Here is an 18,575-nt window from a genome sequence, read left to right on the forward strand (position 1 = left end):
TGGAACGGATTAACCTCGCTATGCGGGCCTCCACTGTATCTACTCTCATGCCTCCATTCCCTCCCAATTTTTAAAGGCATGTTTTTTGTGTGTGTTTTTTTAACTGAAAATCAAATAATTTTTTTTGAAGCTGCTGATGCTGTGCTGTATGGGAGTGTAGTTCTTCGGGAGATACTCCCTATAGAGTCTAATGGGCAGAGAGACAACAGCTCCCAGGGAGCACGGGGACAGCTTCCTTTATCCTTTTAAATGGCTCAGCCACAGGAAGCAAAAGCCTCAGACATTGAACGGTGCAGGTAAATGACTCGCAACCTACGGGTGTGCAGATCCGAGTTTCTGCTGCTGCAACTCCTATAAGAGTCTTAGAGAGCCCTTTGGGAATTGCATTAAAAAAATTAAAATAAAATAAAATAAAGTGGAAATTGCCCTTCAGAATTCTAAAAGGTGCAAGGGGACATTCTGAAATAATTTGTTTTTTAAAAAGTAAAGAATTAGGAATGGGAGTCTGCGTAGGACAAAGAATAATAAAACTGGAAGGGGACTATAAAGCGATCAAGTCCAACCCCTTGTTCAGTGCAGGAATATGAATCAAAGGAGATCTGCCACGTGGTCGTCTATGATTCTCCTGAATGCCTCCAGTGTTGGAGCGCTCCCCACCTCCCTCTGAGGTCATGGGTTCCATTGTCGTACTGCTCCAAAAGTCCAGAAGTTTTTTCTTCTTCTGATATTCAGCCTAAATCTTCCTGTAGCTTGAGCCCATTATTACATGTCCTGCAGTCTTGGACGATTGAGAACAGACCCTGCCTCTCCTCTGAATGAAGCCCGTCAAGTATTTGAAAAGTGCTATCCTATCACTCCTGGTGTGCTCTGGTCCATGGGGTCACGAAGAGTCGGACACGACTAAACAACTAAACAACAACATCCTATCACTCCTCTGTCCTCTTTTCTCAAAGCTAAACGTGCCTTGAGTTCTTTCCGTCTTTCCTCATAAGGCTTGGTTTCCAGTCCCCTGATCATCCCGGTTGCCCTCTTCCAAACATTTGTCAGCATCCTTCTTGAAGGGCGGTGTCCAGTACCGCATGGCGGTGGCCCTTTTTTGCCCAACCACAGTATAAAAATCGCTTGAACTTCCAAGTCCCACCCATACACCCACGGTTCCACATTCCCTTCCTTACCCAGCAAAGCTATGTTTCCACAGTTCTCCTCCAAGACTTCCTGATGCAGAGCCTTCTGGCCCGGATCCAGGAGGGCCCACTCGTCCGCTGTGAAACATACAGCCACCTCCTCAAAGGAGACCAGGCCCTGAAAGGAAAAGGAGACCTTTTCCAGAAAGAGGTCTAAAGAATGACTTCCCATCCAGTAGAAAGGAGTACCCCTCCTGCTTGCTCCCAAAACGTCAGAAGAGATAGAAAACAGCCTTAGTCAAATATTTCTTATCTTTGTCAGCCTCTCATTTTTAATTCTCTCTCTCTCTCTTTTTGCTTGCTTTTTGGAAGGTTATGGAGAGGCCACCACTCTCTTATTTAAGGAGCGCTATTCCTCTCTGCTGTTTACTCAGAGAGGTGACTTATCTGCGAAAGTGACCGTCTGCACGCATCGGAATGTACAGAGCTGGTACTTTGACACCTTAGTAAAAGCAACAGAGATTTCTATTAAAAAATATTTTGCCCACGTAGAGAAGTCTGCAACCTATCAACCCCAACCCTATGATATTGTTGATATTTGGAGGGAGAGAGAAGCAATTACTAAAGGGTATAAATAACAGCCAGAAAAGAGAGCGTGAGCCAGAAGACAAGGCTGAGAGGAGAGCCTCTATAGAGGGGAGGAGACTCTCCTGGCAGTGGGATGGGACTAAAATCATCATCATCATCATCTGCAGAGCTGGAAGGGACCCTATGGATCTTTTAAAGTCCAGCCCCTATAAAGAGGGCCCGGGAGGAATCGAACTCACAACCTCTGGCTCCGCATCTAGACGCCTAAACCACGGAGCTGTCCAGCCGTTCTTTTGCAACATTACAAACCTTCACTGATGTACAGTGGTGCCTCGCTTAGCGAGTGCACCGTATAGCGATGTTTCCGTATAGCGATCCCTTTTTCGGGATCGCTATACGGAAACATACCCGATCTTCGCAATGGGGAAAACCCGCATTGCGAAGATCGGGTATTGCGGCGGCCATTTTGGAGCCGCCGAACAGCTGTTTGGCGGCTCCAAAATGGCTGCCGGAAGCCCGGAAATGGCTGCCGGCAAAGGGAATCCTCACTGAACGGGTAAGTAAGCAAGGTATTGGAACGCATTAAACTAAGTTTAATGCATTTCAATACCTTTTCCCTACCCGTTTAGCGACGATTCCGCATAGCGAGGGTTAATCCGGAACGGATTAACCTCGCTATGCGGGGCACCACTGTAATTCCTTAGTTGCTTATGCTTTAGTTTTCTAAAGATACTTACACAGATGTGACATAACTGAGGTTTTTTTAAAAAAAAACTCAGCTCATAGTTTGCACTTTTGTAAACTATTTGTAATACTTTAGTTAATTTCTTATTATTCCATTTTGAAGCATCCTATTTAAAAACTTGGCTATTCAGGCAGGCCTTCCCTCCAGGCACTATTTGATCTATCTTCTTTCTTCCCCCCCCCCCCCCCCATCTTGAATGACTTTTTAATCTTGATAATGATGCAATTTTAATTGTTTATTTTGTATGTTGTACGCCGCCCCGAGTAGTCAAACAACTAGCGGGGCGGGATATAAATATAATAAATAAATAAGTAAATATTAAGTTCTGTTGAAGTACTTACGTATTTCCTTAGGTTTTCGTAGTTATATCCCTACAGCATCGTATTAAGTTTCTGTAGTGACTATATTTAGATATTCAGTAGGTTGAAAACAATATTATTATACCCGCAGACCTGCCTATATTAGCTTGTCCAATAAAAAGAAAAAAAATTAAGAGATTTTTTTTCTGAACATTCAGTTTATCTGTTTTTATTTTTTGGGGGGGAACCCAACAACTTTAAAGGATATTTAAAAGAAGAATGTAATTTGTACAAGGTGCAAAGTATTTCTCTTGTTCATTTTGGAGTTATCTTTTTTTTTTCAGAGACAAATGCCAGCAATGACAAACACAGGCTTCTGGTTTTCTCTCAACCTTCTTTGAAAGCTAACGAACCCAGAGAAAATTTGATGGCATGAAGAACAGAGGAAAACTAAGCATGAGATGGATCAACTCAATAAAGGAAGCCAGAGCCTCGATTTTGCAAGAAAGAAAAAAAAAATATGAAAAATGGCAAGGAATTTCCTGCTATGTCACAAGGTTCTCACCTGAGTTGACAGCATGGCAGCTGCTTCTCCCCTGCCTTGAAGGGAACACGATCCCGAGGGTGTCATCCCTTTGCCTATGTGGAAGAGAACAGAGGGTGGGAGATTCAAAACACAGAAAAGAATGATCCTCTTCCCACAGTGCAGAGTTAACCCATGGAACTCATTGCCCCAAGATGTGGTGGCAAAAAATGGCAAAGAAGTTGTTCATGGAAGTCCAAGCCATTGCTGGCTACTAGTCTGGACGGCCCCCTGTCACCCCTAGTATCTCGGGGCAGGAGCCAAAAAAAAAAAAAAAAGGAGAGTCACATCCTGCCAGCCGACCTCCCTTTGCGCCACCAGATCGGCCACTGTGGGGCCAGAATCCTGCAACTGAGATACTTTGGGCCCCGATGCTGTTCCAGGGTTCTCTTTAGCACTCTCGGCTTCGTTGCTTTTACGTCTACTCCCCCACCAAGAAAGGGACACGAGACAGCCTAAAAAATAAGGAGGACACCTGCAAATAACCTATGTATTGCAATGTCAGGAAATACATTTAAAGAAGGTAAACACAGACTTGAAAGAAAGAAAGAAAGAAAGAAAGAAAGAAAGAAAGAAAGAAAGAAAGAAAGAAAGAAAGAAAGAAAGAAAGAGAGAGAGAGAGAGAGAGAGAGAGAGAAAGAAAGAAAAAGGACACCAGGTATTACACTTTAAATCAAAGGAAGACTTACCCAGATGTCTCTCTGGCTCTCGATCCCCTTCTGTGACCTTCCACAGTAGCAGTTTTGGGCGGGGATCTGACGGATCCTTCCCGGATTCAAGGAGGGAATCAGTGGCCACGGGAGGTCCTTGTACCTGAAACACCAGCCAAGTTTCCACCGAGGTGGAGATATAAGGAAGAGAAACAAAGGATGATGAATTAACCCCCCTTTTGCTGAACACTGAAATCCTTTACGTTAATCTATAGGGCTGGAAAGCGGTTTGGGCCTTCCCGACCCCTCCCCTCCAAAGATAATTATCTGAAAGCGATAAGATTCTCCCGGTATATCTCGTGCAGAAGCTACAGGGAGACCCAGACTTTCCTCTGCCACTGGGGGAATAAAATGCCCCCTGTCATGTTTTCAGACTCTCTGAAATGCCAGCATGAAACGTCTTCAGATCTGACCCTGTCAGGAGACATTACCTTTCTCACCTCCTTCTCCGCCACCCGCTCCTTGTCCTCCTCCTCCGCCTGACTCAGGAGGAAGCCTTCAGCCAGCGCCACCGCCTGGCAGGTGCTCTCTGCCCGGCACTCCCGCACCCAGCTCCCCATCATGGGGGGCAGGACGGCCAGGAACTGCTCCAGCACCACCAGGTCCAGCATCTCCGCCTTGGTGCGTTTCTCGGGCTGCAGCCACCGGTGACAAGAGCCATGGAGTCGGGCGCAGACTTCCCGGGGTCCCTCGGCCTCCTGGTAGCGGACGTTCCTGAACCGCTGGCGCTGTGTGTCCAGGGTTGGTATGGTTACGGCCAGCATCTTTTGGGCTGTTTTTTCCACTGTTTTTCCATCCTTTCCAGTCTGGTGGGGGATGCCAGGCTCTTCCTGGCCCTCTCCCCCTGGTGGATCCTGCACACGCATTCTCTCTCCACGGCTCAGCCACGCAAAAACAAAGTCAACGGATTGTATTATCCTAAGGCCACGTTCCTTCCTAAGGCAGGGTCGGCGTCAAAGGACTGACCCCTCCGGGTTGGACATTCTAATGGTAGTTTCCAGAAAAGAAGATCATCTTAAAGAGGCGAAGGCGGGTCTCTCCGAGGATTTCTGGAAGACGGAAAATCAAGACTATCGTGATACCCCATTCATTCCCTACTCAGAACAAACATTCTCCTCTTTTCCCCTTTGTTAAAAAACAAAATAAAAAATAGTCAAGGGAGAGGAAGAGTCCTGCATAACTCAAAAGCTTGTATCCTGCTCTAAGTCCAGCAAAGCCATTCTAATGCCGAGCTGATGTATGGCATTAATGCTATTGATGCAGAATTTAGCTGCTGACACGGCGTGCACAGGAGATTTTATTTATTTATTTGTTTTCATTTGATTTGATTGGGTTTCTACCCCGCCCATCTAGAACAAAGGTCTATTCTGTGGGGTGCAGAGATCCAATGTTTGGTACCCAGCAGCGCCTGGGGAAACCGCCTGAAACCTGGAAGGGCCATCGCTGCTCCTCATCCGTGGCAGCGACACCGGGGGAGGGGGAGACCCAGGATCCGACCGCCGAGAGAGCGGCTTCCTAAGCCAGCCAAAAAAAGACAGCACCTCACACGTTGTTTTCTCCTACGCAACTCTGCAATTTCAGAGCCCATTAAGGGGCTGGACGACAGCCCTTCTGCAGCTTCAGACCCGGGGGTTTGAGGGAGCAGGATGGTGCCCAGTTTGGTTCCTTTGAAAGGTAATCGGCTTAAGGAGGTGAGAAGCTGCAGCGCATGGACCGTGCAAGCACATAAGCCGCAGCTAGAAATCTTGTAGACCTCCAACTTGCTTTGCACAAGCAGCAGAGGGCTCCTCTGTGTGTGTTGTGTGTGTGTGTTGTTCTGTGTGTGGACACCCAGCTGTTCTAATGCTTATTTGTGTGAAGCATTTCTTATTTGATTGTTATGAGCCTGCCTGGGGGATAAGATCTTGAGGAGAGGGCCTTCTCTATGGCTGCTCCTTTAGACTCTGGAACTCCCTGCCACCGGAGGATGGGCTGGCCCCAGCTCTGCTCTCCTTCCGCCAGCAGGCCAAGACCTTTCTCTTCAGGCAGGCTCCCCTTCAATGACTGGCCACCTGTGTTGTGTCTTGTTGTTTTTATGTGTGTTTTTTAGTATTGATTTTATTTACCATTTTAAAATATAATATTTGTTTAAATCTTGTTCTATATTTCTATACTGTTTTTAGCTTCTAATCTTGTGTTTTCAGCTATATAAACCACCTCAGCTCCTTTCTTAGGATGAAGGCAGGGGAAAAATATTTTAAATAAGCAAAATAAAAGAATATATGCCACTATGGCATTTGCTCTGAAGGATGCTTTTGGGCAAAAGAATGAAATAATTAATACATAATAAATTTTGTTTGTAAACTCTGTTACCGAACAAAGCCACAGAATTCTGCAATTGTGGTTTGTTTACCGTGATGTCCTCTCTCTCTCTCTCTCTCTCTCTCTCTCTCCTGCACAGTAAGTGGGGGACTCTCGTGGACACAGGTTTTGTTGCACTGTTGCATTTCTGAGTTGTCCTCTCTAATTTACTCTGGGCTACTCCCCCCCCCCAAAAAAAAGACATGACACATGCAAAGCCATGAATTTGACATTCCAGGAAGATTTCTTCCCTTGAGGCATCTTTGTCCTCTAACATCCACCACCATCATCCTTTGGCTCAAGACAACTATCCTTCAGTTGCATGAAGCAACTGGCTTCACCCAGGCTGTGAAGGAGGAAACTCTAGCCCTGAGTTTTGCAAGACCTGGGCACAGTTCAGGCAACGAGAGGACCTTTTCGAGGCTGTTAAGGCATCAGTCCCAGACTTTGGGCCCATCCTGAGAAGCCCCATTATTCTCTGGGAAAGACAATAATGCTAGGAAAAGCTGAAGGCAGGAGGAAAAGAGGAAAGACCCAACACGAGATGGACTGACTGCCTAAAGGAAACCGCAGGCTTGACTTTGCAAGAGCTGAGCAAGGGCTGTTGCAACGACCCCCCCAACATAAGAGTTTCCACCCAGGGAATTCTCGGCCCTCCGGGGCTAGCTGCCCATTCAGAGCGGAGTGGGCGGTGCCAAGGGAGGAACCCACGTCTCTCCAACACCTCCCGCGCGAGATGCAGGTCGGCAGAGCTTTTTCAGGTGGGGGGTAGGCGGCAAGTCAGTCTCCCCACCCCTCCCAAGGGGTCCTGGGGAGACAGAGAGGGGTCGATCCTTCCCCTTCCCTCCCCCCCCCCGCTGGGAAGGGGGGTTTCGTCCTGATGGAAGCACCGGGTTCAAGCCAAGTCGGACCCCCCCCCCAAACCTCTTTCCCTCCTCCTCCCTTCCTCCCGGGAGACTCTTCCCCCCCCGTTGCAACTCACCACAGGGATGAAAACTGGGGGGGGCGGCGGAGAGGGAGACGGGTTCCCCCCCCTCTCCTTGTCCTCTTCGGGGAGATCAGCTGCGGAGCCCAGAGAGTGTAAGCCGTCCCTTTCTTTGCAAACAGGAACTTTCTCTTGCATGGAGGGCTGGGGGGGGGAGAAATAGGAGAGTGCCCAGAGGCCCCGCCCCTTCCAAGAAAGCTCCCCCCCCTCCCCTGGTTGCTCACTGGCTTCTTCCCTGCCCTCCGCCTCCGCGGCCAGTCAGGGGAGGGCCCGCCCCCTCCGACAAGCGCGCGCGGGGGGGGGGGGAAGCGTGGGAGGGGGAGGGAAAAGGCCCCGGCAAGCCCCTCCCCCGCGGAATTATTTTTTGTATTGTGGGGGGCGGTGGAGCGGAGAGAGAGTTTTGCTTCCTAGAGGGGCAGAGCAGTGGTGGTGGTGGGGGGTAGCTCCTCCCCTTCTTCCCCCCCCTCCCTGGAAAGAGTGGCTGGCAGGGGCGGAGTTGGTCTCGGAGACGTCGCCTTCCGCCCCCCCAGAGAGAGAGAGAGAGAGAGGGGGGGGTGCAAATGCAATACAATGCAATCAAGTGCGTGCAAATACGATGCTGTTGTTGCAATGCAATGCAAATTGTAATGCAAATGCAATGCAAGTTCAGTGGGAATGCTGTGCAAGCGAGGGCTGCAGAGGCGGGCCGCTGGAGTTGCAGCAGGAGAAGAACCGGGAAAATTGGGGAGGGGGTGCAGTGCCATTTAGGGGAGGGGTGTGTGTCACCTGGCCGGCGGGGGAGGGGGGAGAAGCAATGTCTCTCATCACAAGGCTCAAAGGTAAAAAAACTCTCCGTATTCCTTACGTTAACGCACGGGATTCCCCTCTGCCATCTTCTTCTCTTTTATATTTAATATTCTCTTTCTCTCTCCCTCTTGAGTTTTAAGTGAATCCCCAGTCTTCAACATCCCCCCCCACGCGGATACACACCACTCTCTCTTCTCTCCCCCCCCCCACCTTTGTCCAGGCTCGGAGTCTGTTTTCTGTCTCCTGAGGAATTGTTACAACAGAGCCCTAAAGCAAGGGAAGCCAGAAATTAGATAGATGTAACTTTCAAGAGCCAACAAATAGTTAGCAGTTCATGCAACATTTCATTCATTTTCAGTACATCCCACAAAGTGGACCTGTCCATGAAAAGCTCACATTAATATGTAACAAGTCTTTCAGGGGCCAGCTGTTTTTGTCTTCTCTTTTTTTGTGTCTTAGGATTTTGCCCGATTACAAACTGTCCAGAAAGAGGAGGAAGAGTCATCCTGAGTCAAGTCATCTCATGCCAGCTTTCCCTCCTGTTCCTGCTGCCTTCCACTTTTGCTAGCTGGATGGTCTTTTCAAAAGACCATAAGGCGATTTATAAATATTTTTAGTGACAGAACAGTGAGCAGATACAGACTGACCCCGTCAGCAGATGGAAGCATAATCCAAGCGGCACCGTCCTGTCCCATGGTTGCACATAAAATTGCACAGTAAACTTCAGCTTAAGAAATAATAATAATAAAGGAAATAAGAAAGCAATAACCTGAAATGTGTGTCTGTGTGTCTAGGTGTTGTGTAGTGAGCTGGTGGGGTGGGGTGTGTACCAGGGCTGCGAGAGACTTCTGCTCTCATAGACACACACACACACCAGCGTCCTTCACGTGTGAGAAGCCACACGGATGGCACGAAGGGGAGAGGAACCCTATAAAAGCCTCCAGTCAGCTGGTCTCTAGATTGAAGCTCAGTCCGTATTTAAATAAATCACGCCAGCCACAGTGAAGTCTTTCCACCTCTCAAACCCTAACCCACCCCCCCTTTTAAAAGAAAGAATATTGTGGCTATCATCATCATCACCGCCATCATCTCACAACTGTAGACCTGGAAGGGATCCTTAAAGATCATCTAGTCCAGCCCCTGTCAAGGAGGCCTGGGAGGGGGTTCGAACTCCCAACCTCTGGCTCGAGCGGTCCACCCGTTCGGTGGGAGCCATATATTCCCTATTGCTCGTACTAGAGACCAAGGTGGTTTTTTTGTGGGGGGGGGAAGCAGAAGCACGGCCATGAACGGCACCCCTCAAGCCCTTTCATACCCTGCTGGGTCCTGAAAAAAGCTTTCTGAAGAGGAAGGGGCTACCCATCTTTTGCAAAAGGACAAGGTTTAATCATCTACACTGCTCGCCTTTCCTGAACCCCTCCCCATTAATCATTGTTTCCTTGGCCCAAAAGAAAGGGGCAGAAGAGGGGTGCTCGACACCCCCCCAAAGCACCCCACCCCCGGATGAGAAACTCACGATTCTTCCACTCACGAGACGGATCCTGTCCCGGTTTGGCTCAGCTCCCATGTCACTGCTCATTTAGACACGCTTCACGGGAGGTTTTCCAGTTTATCCATTTATTTATTTCCTTATCAATTTTATGAGCCCCCTTCCCTGCCCTCCCCCTCCACACAACCCCAGGCAGCTCACAATCAATGAAAACAGCACAAGGACAATTAAAAGCACAGCTAAGCCATAATAATATTAAGAAACAATCCACAAGATTAAAATCTACCATTTAAAAGCACTTGAAGAGTGTGTGTGTGTTTTGTGTGTGTGTGTGTGTTGGAAAACAGCATAATGGCCTTTATCCCAGTCAATTAAAAACAAGGCCTTTGCCGGCTGGTGAAAGGACAAGATGAAGGATTCAGCCTAGCGTCTTGGGGAAGGGAGTTCCACAGGCTGGGAGCAACCACAGAGAAGACTCATCCTCGCCAAACGAGCCAGTGGGGCTGGTGAGACCAAGAGAGAAGCCTCCCCTGATCTTAAAACACAGAGAGGGGCTCCACAGAGGGGTGACAGGGCCCTTCGGATAGCCGGGACCCAAACCGTATAGATCACAGAGCATCGCCAGCGCTTTTGAACTCAGCCGGCAGCCAGTGGAGCGGTTGTGATTCGCTTCTGAACAATCTCCAAAGGCAGCCCCACAAAGAGTGAACTGCAGTAATCCAGGCAGGGCGTTATCGAGGACGCATGCCACTTTCGCCAGACGCTTCCTTGACGGCTCAAGGAGAGGGCACAGCTGGCACACCTGCTTCACTGCCGTATTAAGTGCAACCCCGTCTGACCCAGAAGCGCCCACCAGGCTGAGCAATGCATCAGGAAACTCTTGGGACTACAAATCCCATTTTTAAAACCCCTGCTAAGCTTCATGGGAGGTGCAGTGCAGCCATGGAATGGGAGGGCCACTCGTAGCCGAGTCTGCCGTACACCAAATCACTGCAGCTCAGTGAGTGAGAGGTTGCGAGTTCAATTCCCCCACTGGGTCCCCCTTGGGAGAGAAGAGCCAGCCTGGGTGGCTTTGGGCCAGCCGCACCACCCCACAGCGCCCCTATAGGAAGGGAAAGGAAAAACCACTTCTCAGGATGTCCTCAAAGAAGGACAGCCTCCGTCTCAACATTTCTGCCTCCAGAGAGAATTCAGGCTTGATTTGCTCTGGGACCCACTCGTTTGTCTTTCTGGCTGTCCTGCATACCTGCAAAGCTCTCCTCCAGCACTACAATTATTTCTTGCCCAATTTAACACTTTTGGTGACCCCAGTAGGGTTTTTAAGATACATGAGCTGTTCCAGGAGCGTCTGACCGTTCCCATAAAATCCCCCACAGGGTTTGAAGCCAGGTTCCTGAATCCTAACCGTCACCCTCTATCCACTACACCATACTTCCTGTTCTCCTCCAGATTCTCCTCCCCCAAACTCCACAGGTTTCTAAAATTCCTTAGCCACGTGGCTTTCCAAAGCAGGCCTAAGGGTTCAAGTGCGACAGGATCTCCTCCCTCTGCGCGTTGATGTGGAGCCTCATGTGCGAATTGAGGTTGCTCTTCCGGTTGAAGCTCCTTCCGCACACGGAGCAGGTGTAGGGCTTCTCCCCCGTGTGGATCCGCTGGTGAGACGTCAGGGTTGTCCTTTGACTGAAGCTCTTCCCGCACTCGGGGCACTGGTAGGGCTTCTTCCCCAGGTGGCCATTCTGGTGCAGCGTCAGGCCGATCCTCTGGCTGAAGCGCTTCCCGCACTCGGGGCACTGGTAGGGTTTCTCCCCCGTGTGCACCCTCTGGTGTTTGCAGAGGGCCGAGTTCTCCATGAAGCACTTCCCGCACTCCGAACACTGGAACGGCTTCTCCCCCGTGTGGATTTTCTGGTGCCTGAGCAGGCTGTGGTTGTACATGAAGCTCTTCCCGCACACCGCGCACAGCCACACCTCATCCCCCGAGTGCACCCGCTGGTGCCGGGTGAGGTGGCACCTCTCGCTGAAGCATTTCCCGCACAAGGAGCACACCCACGGCTTCTCCCCTCGGTGCCACCGCTCGTGCCGAAAGAGGCTGTCCCTCCGGGTAAAGTTCTTCCCACACTCCACGCACTTCCACGGGGTCTCCTCACTGGGATTTCCCTGAGGTTTGTCAAGCCTCGATTGGCCCGTTGTGGGTTTTGCATCCCGGGGGACTGGTGGCTTGTCGTGTCCTTCGTGGGGGGTGTTTTCGCCGAAACCAGAGCTTTCAGGGAGGACAGGCTCCTCCCTGTGTTCCCCCTCACCTCTCGGGGGCTCAGCATCCGTCTCGTTCTCCCTCAGTTTACCTGCAGGAAGAAAGAGAGAAGAAAGGAGGGAGAAATAAACCCCACAATCCAGAGACCAGGACCAGTTAATGGCTGGGTGCATGCCCAAACTTTTAAAGGTGTAATGCTGCCGCCGCCTATTGTGTCGTTGCTGTTATGTGCCACCAAGTCTTCTCTGACTCATGGCGATCCTATGAATGAAGGCTCTCCAAAACATCCTGTCCTCAACTGCCCTGCTCAGCTCTTCTGAACTCGAGCCTGTGGTTTCCCTTAGGGAATCAGTCCATCTCGTATTGGGTCCTCCTCTTTTCCTGCTGCCTTCCAACTTTTCCCAACATGAAGGTCTTTTCCAGAGAATCCTGCCTTCTCAAGATGGGGCCGAAGGAGGTCCGCCACTTATCAATAGATAACTAACTAACTAACTAACTAACTAACTAACTAACTAACTAACTAACTAACTAACTAACTAACTTGTACACCACCACATACACCCACCCATAGTGACATCCACTGTTATAGGCATTTAACAAAATAAATAAATATTTTTTTGGATGGTTGTTGTAGATTTTTCAGGCTGTCTGGCCGTGTTCTTGAGGTTTTTTCCTTCCCATCCTGGCCGTGAAAGCCTTCGAGAATACATTAGGAAGAAAAAAACGTCCAGAACACGGCCAGACAGCCCCCCCCCCCCAAAAAAACCTACAACAACCATCGGATCCTGGCCATGAAAGCCCTTGAGAATACAAATATGTTTTTTTATTTATTTATTTTAAATATTCCCACCCACCCCCGCCTTTGTCCTCAAAAGGACCCAAGGCTCACTTGCACCCTCTAGTGGCTGAAAAAAAGGACGGTATTGTTATTAATTTTAATCGGAGGTGTGGGCAGCAGGAAAAGAGGGAAGACCCAATACGAAGCCAAAGGTGTACAAGAGTTGAGCAGGTCTATTTGAAGACAGGACATTTTGGAGAGATCTCATTCTTAAGGTCCCCATAAGTCTGAGCTGACATGACGGCACATAACACCCACAAGGATGCCTGACATATCTCAGAACACGGCAAAAACAGACACATGTAGTTCTCTGATCATTTTTTTAAAAAAATTGTCCACATTGTTTTTGGAGGGTGTGTGAGTGCCGGAGAGGACCAGAAGTGCTCGAAGGTGCGTTTGGGATCCTACCAATCCACCCATGCCCTATGGCACCCACAGCTACTCTAGCCCCACTGATCCACGATCTGGGAGCTTACGGATGAGATGCTGGAATGTCCCTCTTGTGGGACTAGATCCGAAAGCAGTTCACGTGTCTCTGACGGCTAACTGGAACTGGGCATTCAAGCTGGTTTTTTTTCCTCTAAAGCAGGGATTCTCCACCTCGGGTTCCCCAGATGTTCTTGGACTACAACTCCCAGAAATCCTGGCCAGCATAGGTAAGGGGTGAAAAGGCTTCCGGGAATTTTAGTCCAAGAACATCCGGGGACCCCAGGTGGAGAACCACGGCTCTAAGGCTTCTCCAACAGCGGCAGCGACCCCAAATCCCGAGTTGATTTTTAAAGCATTTCCTTCAATGTTGGAGAAAAAAGTCCCCAGAAGGATGGCCTGTCCCCCTAAGAACCTTCCTACCCCAGATCCCCTTCTCCAGGTTCATTGTCCACCTGGGCGGTTTGTAAGGGAAGAGTGTCGACCTTGTCTTTCAGTGGTTAAACTGCAGTACTGCAGCCAGAACTCTGCTGACAACTTGGGTTCAATCCCAGGTACCCGGCTCGAGGTTCACTCAGCTTTCCATCCTTCTGAGGTTGGTAAACCGAGCAACCACCTTGCTGGCGGGAAGGAGCAATGAGTAGCCTGCATAATTAACTTGTAATCTGCTCAGAGAGTGATTGAAGCACTATGGGGCGGTAGATAAGCTTTGCTTTGCATGTCTAGATTTGTGCTCCAAAGGGGGAGCTCCCTCGATGCCGCTTGGTGCCATTTGGGCAGCAGAGATAAACCTTTCTAATTTTCCCCATATTTTTTAATCTGCAATGTTTTTATCTTGTGGAGGTTCTTTTGAGATTTGGGGATCCTTCTGTGTTCACACAGCAGTGAGCTGAGGATTCCTACTACACAGGAAGGGATCTGAAGGTTGGAACACACATTCCCGTAAAGAATCAAGGAGGCGAAGGAGTAAACTTACCCAGTGAGACCAAAAGCCCGTGGTTTTCCTCCATGATTTTCCGGTGCAGGGTCTTCTGGCCCAGATCCAGCAGGGCCCACTCCTCTTCCGTGAAATGTACAGCCACCTCCTCAAAGGTCACTGGAGCCTGGAAGAAAGAGGCCAAGGTTGATCAGGGGAGATCAAGCCCCGCCCCCCCAAAAAATAAAAAAAATCTGGCTGTAGAACCAGAGGTTGGAAGTTCAATCCCCCACTGCAACTCCTTGACAGGCACTAGATTCTATGATTCAGCTCCGTGGTTCTATTATTACTGTTGTTGTTGCTGCTGCTGCTGCTGCTGTTGTGTAGGATAAGGAAAAGACTCTTGGGCAGCAGAGGGTGGTGTGAGAAAACTGAATGTGGCTTACAGAAAAAATTAGCTTTCCTCTAATGTAGTAGATAAAATGGTTCTGACAGGAATCTACAGAGAAGATTGAGCTATCAAGTCTTCCCCAGCTGACCACTCCTTATTTGGTTAGTTTACTGCAACTGGCGCTTACTGTACTCTCTCAATCATTCACTTAGAGACTCTGGTAATGAAAGAGCATTAAACGTTTGTTTACTCACAGTTTTTCATATATAAAAATAAACATCATATTGCGTAAAAATGTTAAACTTGTTACATCCCTGAGCTTAATTGGTTAACTAACTTAATTAGAGATGAACTGACTGGTTGTGCAGCTGCCAGAAGCCTGACTGGAAAAAGACAGGGAAAAGGATCTGGGGCAGAGAGGGATCAGCTGGCTGTTACTAGATTGATTGATATTCAACCAAAGTCCAGAAAAGCCCCTCCCAGCCAAAACCTCTTAAAGCCATCATACGTAGATTGCAGTATATCCAACAGAGACGAGGTTCTCCCAGACCCTGGTGAGGAAGAAGGCAGCTGTCCTGCCCGTTCTTCTCATACCTTATTCGGCTCCTCCGCAGGAACATCACAGATGAGAGACATTCTGGAGTGAATCCCAAGAGAAGATCTTTTGCCTGTGAGGGCAAGACAGGAAGCAGAAAGTGTTGGGCAGACCTGATCCCTTCAATTCTTACATTGTCCATGGGATTCTCTGACATTACTTTGGTAAAAATGCTTTTTGGAATCTCTCCCCTCCCAAATGATGGGGATCCTTGAAACACCCCCTTCTGAAGGGAGGTCTCCCAGCCCCGTGGCTATTCTCTGCCCAGTGACATTTCAGCTTAAATTTATTGTATTTGCCTTATTTATAGGCTGCCTTTCTTCTGACAAGGGGACTCAAGTTGGTTCACAGTTTTAATAAAGTAGAATTGAAAACTCAACTAATTATATATTTAAAGAGGCCGTGTTATGTGTAGTGTTCACTATTCTAATAGCACTTTCTATAATCTGCATTTTCCAGCATCTGCCCGCGTCTTATGTGCATTCATGTTGAGCAGTGCAACTGTCACCAACTAATGATCACTAATTAACAAGGTGCTAGTCATGACTTGAGGTGCACCCTCAAGGGAACAACAGATGCAAGTGGCATCTTTTTAAAGTGGTGTGTTAACACACTTTTAATTATGTCCAGGGAATGGTAGAAGGCAGCAGGAAAAAAGGAAGACCCAATGCAAGACGGACTCACTCCCTAGGACGAGAAGTTTTGGCGACAGCTCATTCATGGGGTCACCCTAAGTCAAAGGCAACTTGACCGCATGTAAGAATAATGACAATTTTGCCAACAGAATCATCCTCCTGCCCCAGTGATTCACAAACGTTATGGACTAGCAGCTCGTTTAATAATTCACTGATCGCTGGCCACCGCTTGCCTTGCTTGGAGGGGCCATCAGGGTTTTCCCTACCACCGAGTGACACTCCTCCCAAGCCATCCCATCTCCTCCGCCCCACAGTACTCCAGAGGGCCCACCTTTTTCCAGGTCCTAATGCAGGACATTCCTGAGGCCATCTGGCAAGGGCCTGCACCTGGAACCATAGAGATGTGGCAAGGAGAGGCAGGCACGCGGCCTTCAACTCCGGTTCCTGTTTGACACAGAGCTATGAACTGCTGCTCTACAGCCTCCATCGCTCTATGTTCTGTCCCTTCTCCCATCAATGCCCCTGATTCCGATCCTGGGAGCCTCACGGAGCCATGACACACAGGTTGGGAACTGTTTGTCCTACTCCAACAAAAAGGTGCCACCATTAGTATTTTGGAAAATATATGAGAATTAAAAGATTTTTTAAAAAAAGGTTCAAATGTGGTTTTGATATACCCTTAAAACTGTAAGAACATAAAAGCCGTCCTTGGGTTTTGGTCATGCTCCTAGTTGATAAGAGGGGAGAAAGTAGGTTGTGCATTCTGACCTGATACGGAGGGAGCTCCATCCATTTTCTCCGCAGCTCTTTCCTCTAAGGTGGCCTTCATTGCCACAGGGAGATCAGAGGCTCTTTTGGCAACAGTCCCTTGGGCCTGAAAGAGAGAAGGGGATCCCATAAATCAGTGATCCTCAACCTTGGGCCTCTAGATGTTCTTGGACTACAACTCCCAGAAGCCTTCACCACCACCTCGGCTGGCCAGGATTTCTGGGAGTTGAAGTCCAAGAACATCTGGAGGCCCACGGTTGTGGACCACTGCCATAAATGGCTTTAGGAAGGGGAGGGGAAGGTTAGGGTCTCCAGCACAGTGGATAAATAGATCAATTTTAAAGAACAATAAACTTTTTTAAAATTAAAAAACTTAAATAGGACTTAAATTTTTAAAAAAAATTCTTTTGCTGTTTTATGCACTTTTAAGTGAAAGCATTAAAATGTTCGAAGTATTATTATGGATTACGGACTACATATTCCTCCTAGCCTGGTGAAGATCCATACGGGGGTGGTGGTGTCAAAAGATAGCTTATGTCTGCGATCAAGGACTCAAGGATAGCTTATGTCTGCGATCATTAGACTCAAAGGTCTAATTAAAGTTTCAGTCACTTTTGTGGTGAGATGGTGTACGAGGACCACAAACCTTACATTTTTTAAATATACAGTGGTGCCTCGCTTAATGGGCGCCCCGTTTAACAATGAATCCGCATAGCGATGAAGATTTTGCGATCGCATTGCGATGTTCCCTATGGGAAAAAATCACTTTGTGGTGATCGCTTCCCCCCCGATCATCGCAAACGCCCCATTTTCGCACAGCTGATCGGCGGGGCCAAGCGATCTCTACAAAGGCCCGCCGATCAGCTGTGCGAAAACGGGGGAAAGCGATCAGCTGTGCGAAAACAGGGCGTAATTTTATTTCCCTGGAAGCCTTGCAAAAATTCTCTAGTATTGCTCTCTGTTGTTTCCTAGAATAATATGTCTTTGGCTGTTGCAGGTTTTTGGGCTGTTTGGCCGAGTTCTGAAGGTTTTTCTTCCTAATGTTTCATCAGTCTCTGTGGCCGGCATCTTCAAAGGGCAGGAGTTAGAACTCTATGTTCTGGTGCTGTTTGTGGGATAGTTGAGTATTTATAGCTGTGGGATCAGCTCTTTGTCCTTTTCAGGGGATTGAGTGATTATGGTGATCAGGGTGTTTTTGTTATGGTTGTACAGTGGGGTCTTGACTTAAGAACGGCTCGAGTTAAGAACATTTTGACTTAAGAACCAATCTCATCGGAAAATATTGACTTGACTTACATACTTAGATTTGAGTTAAGAACTGAAAAAAAACCACGTGGGAGGCAGGGAAAGTGCAAAATGTGAACTTTCAGTTAACTGTTGGCCAGTGAAAAGGGTGCCTGTCTGCTTCCTCACTCCTCCCAGCGTTTAGAGAGTGGATTGGGAGACAGTCTTCAGGCTGCCTGGTACTGGACTGCCTGGACTGTATTTTCCCTGCCTTCCCTGAACCTTTCTTGACCTAAGAAAAAAAGAAACAAAATATCCCCCTCTTGTGGTCGAAGGCGGAATAGCAGCTTCCCATTAGTTTCTATGGACGGAAAAGAGCAGATACGGATCAAATGGTTTTCAATGCATTCCTATGGGAAATGCAGATTTGATTTGAGAACTTTTTCACTTGAGAACCACCTTCCAATACGGATTAAGTTCTCAAGTCAAGACCCCACTGTACTGTGATAGTGTTTCTTTCATTAAGTGCGGCAATCCAGGTTATTGTTCTATTTTGTGCTGACATAAACCCTTGTCTTTCCCCTCTTTGAGTGGATACATTGAAAAACCCTGAAAGTGCCCATAAATAAAGGATTATTGGAAGGCTGGGGAAAATTTTTACCAGGAAATACAGTATTGCAAATATATACATATATATAGCTACCTCTCTCTCCCCCCCCCCCGTGTGTGATTTTTACATAGATTGTTATGCATCACTGCTTTGACTGGATTACTACTACTACTTGTGTTTTCCCTTTTTGTGTTTTCCATTCCTCAAAGTAAAAGGGACGTGGTGGCACTGCGGTTTAAAAGCCTCTGTGCTGCAGGGTAAAGAAGACCAGCC

The 18,575-nt window shown here is 48.2% G+C and overlaps 1 protein-coding gene and 1 long non-coding RNA gene across 2 annotated transcripts in view; one reads left to right on the top strand and one right to left on the bottom strand.

Annotated features, from left to right (window-relative positions):
* The window catches only part of LOC110090810 (uncharacterized), a 36,293-nt gene that overhangs the window by 2,296 nt on the left and 15,422 nt on the right, over positions 1–18,575 (bottom strand). Inside the window, exons 8-15 of the mRNA XM_078386427.1 lie at positions 16,469–16,574; positions 15,065–15,138; positions 14,140–14,266; positions 11,167–11,990; positions 4,481–4,996; positions 4,029–4,152; positions 3,322–3,395; positions 1,176–1,302 (exon numbers count right to left, since the gene is read on the bottom strand). Of these exons, the coding sequence (XP_078242553.1) occupies positions 1,176–1,302; positions 3,322–3,395; positions 4,029–4,152; positions 4,481–4,996; positions 11,167–11,990; positions 14,140–14,266; positions 15,065–15,138; positions 16,469–16,574 (1,972 nt within the window). The remainder of the gene's footprint in view (positions 1–1,175; positions 1,303–3,321; positions 3,396–4,028; positions 4,153–4,480; positions 4,997–11,166; positions 11,991–14,139; positions 14,267–15,064; positions 15,139–16,468; positions 16,575–18,575) is intronic.
* Positions 6,090–8,935, top strand: LOC140703912 (uncharacterized). Its single transcript, XR_013542490.1, has 2 exons — positions 6,090–7,150; positions 8,620–8,935. It is a non-coding gene; the product is annotated as an uncharacterized LOC140703912 (long non-coding RNA).

This window comes from Pogona vitticeps, chromosome 2 (assembly GCF_051106095.1).
Source record: "Pogona vitticeps strain Pit_001003342236 chromosome 2, PviZW2.1, whole genome shotgun sequence".
Classification (NCBI taxonomy): domain Eukaryota; kingdom Metazoa; phylum Chordata; class Lepidosauria; order Squamata; family Agamidae; genus Pogona; species Pogona vitticeps.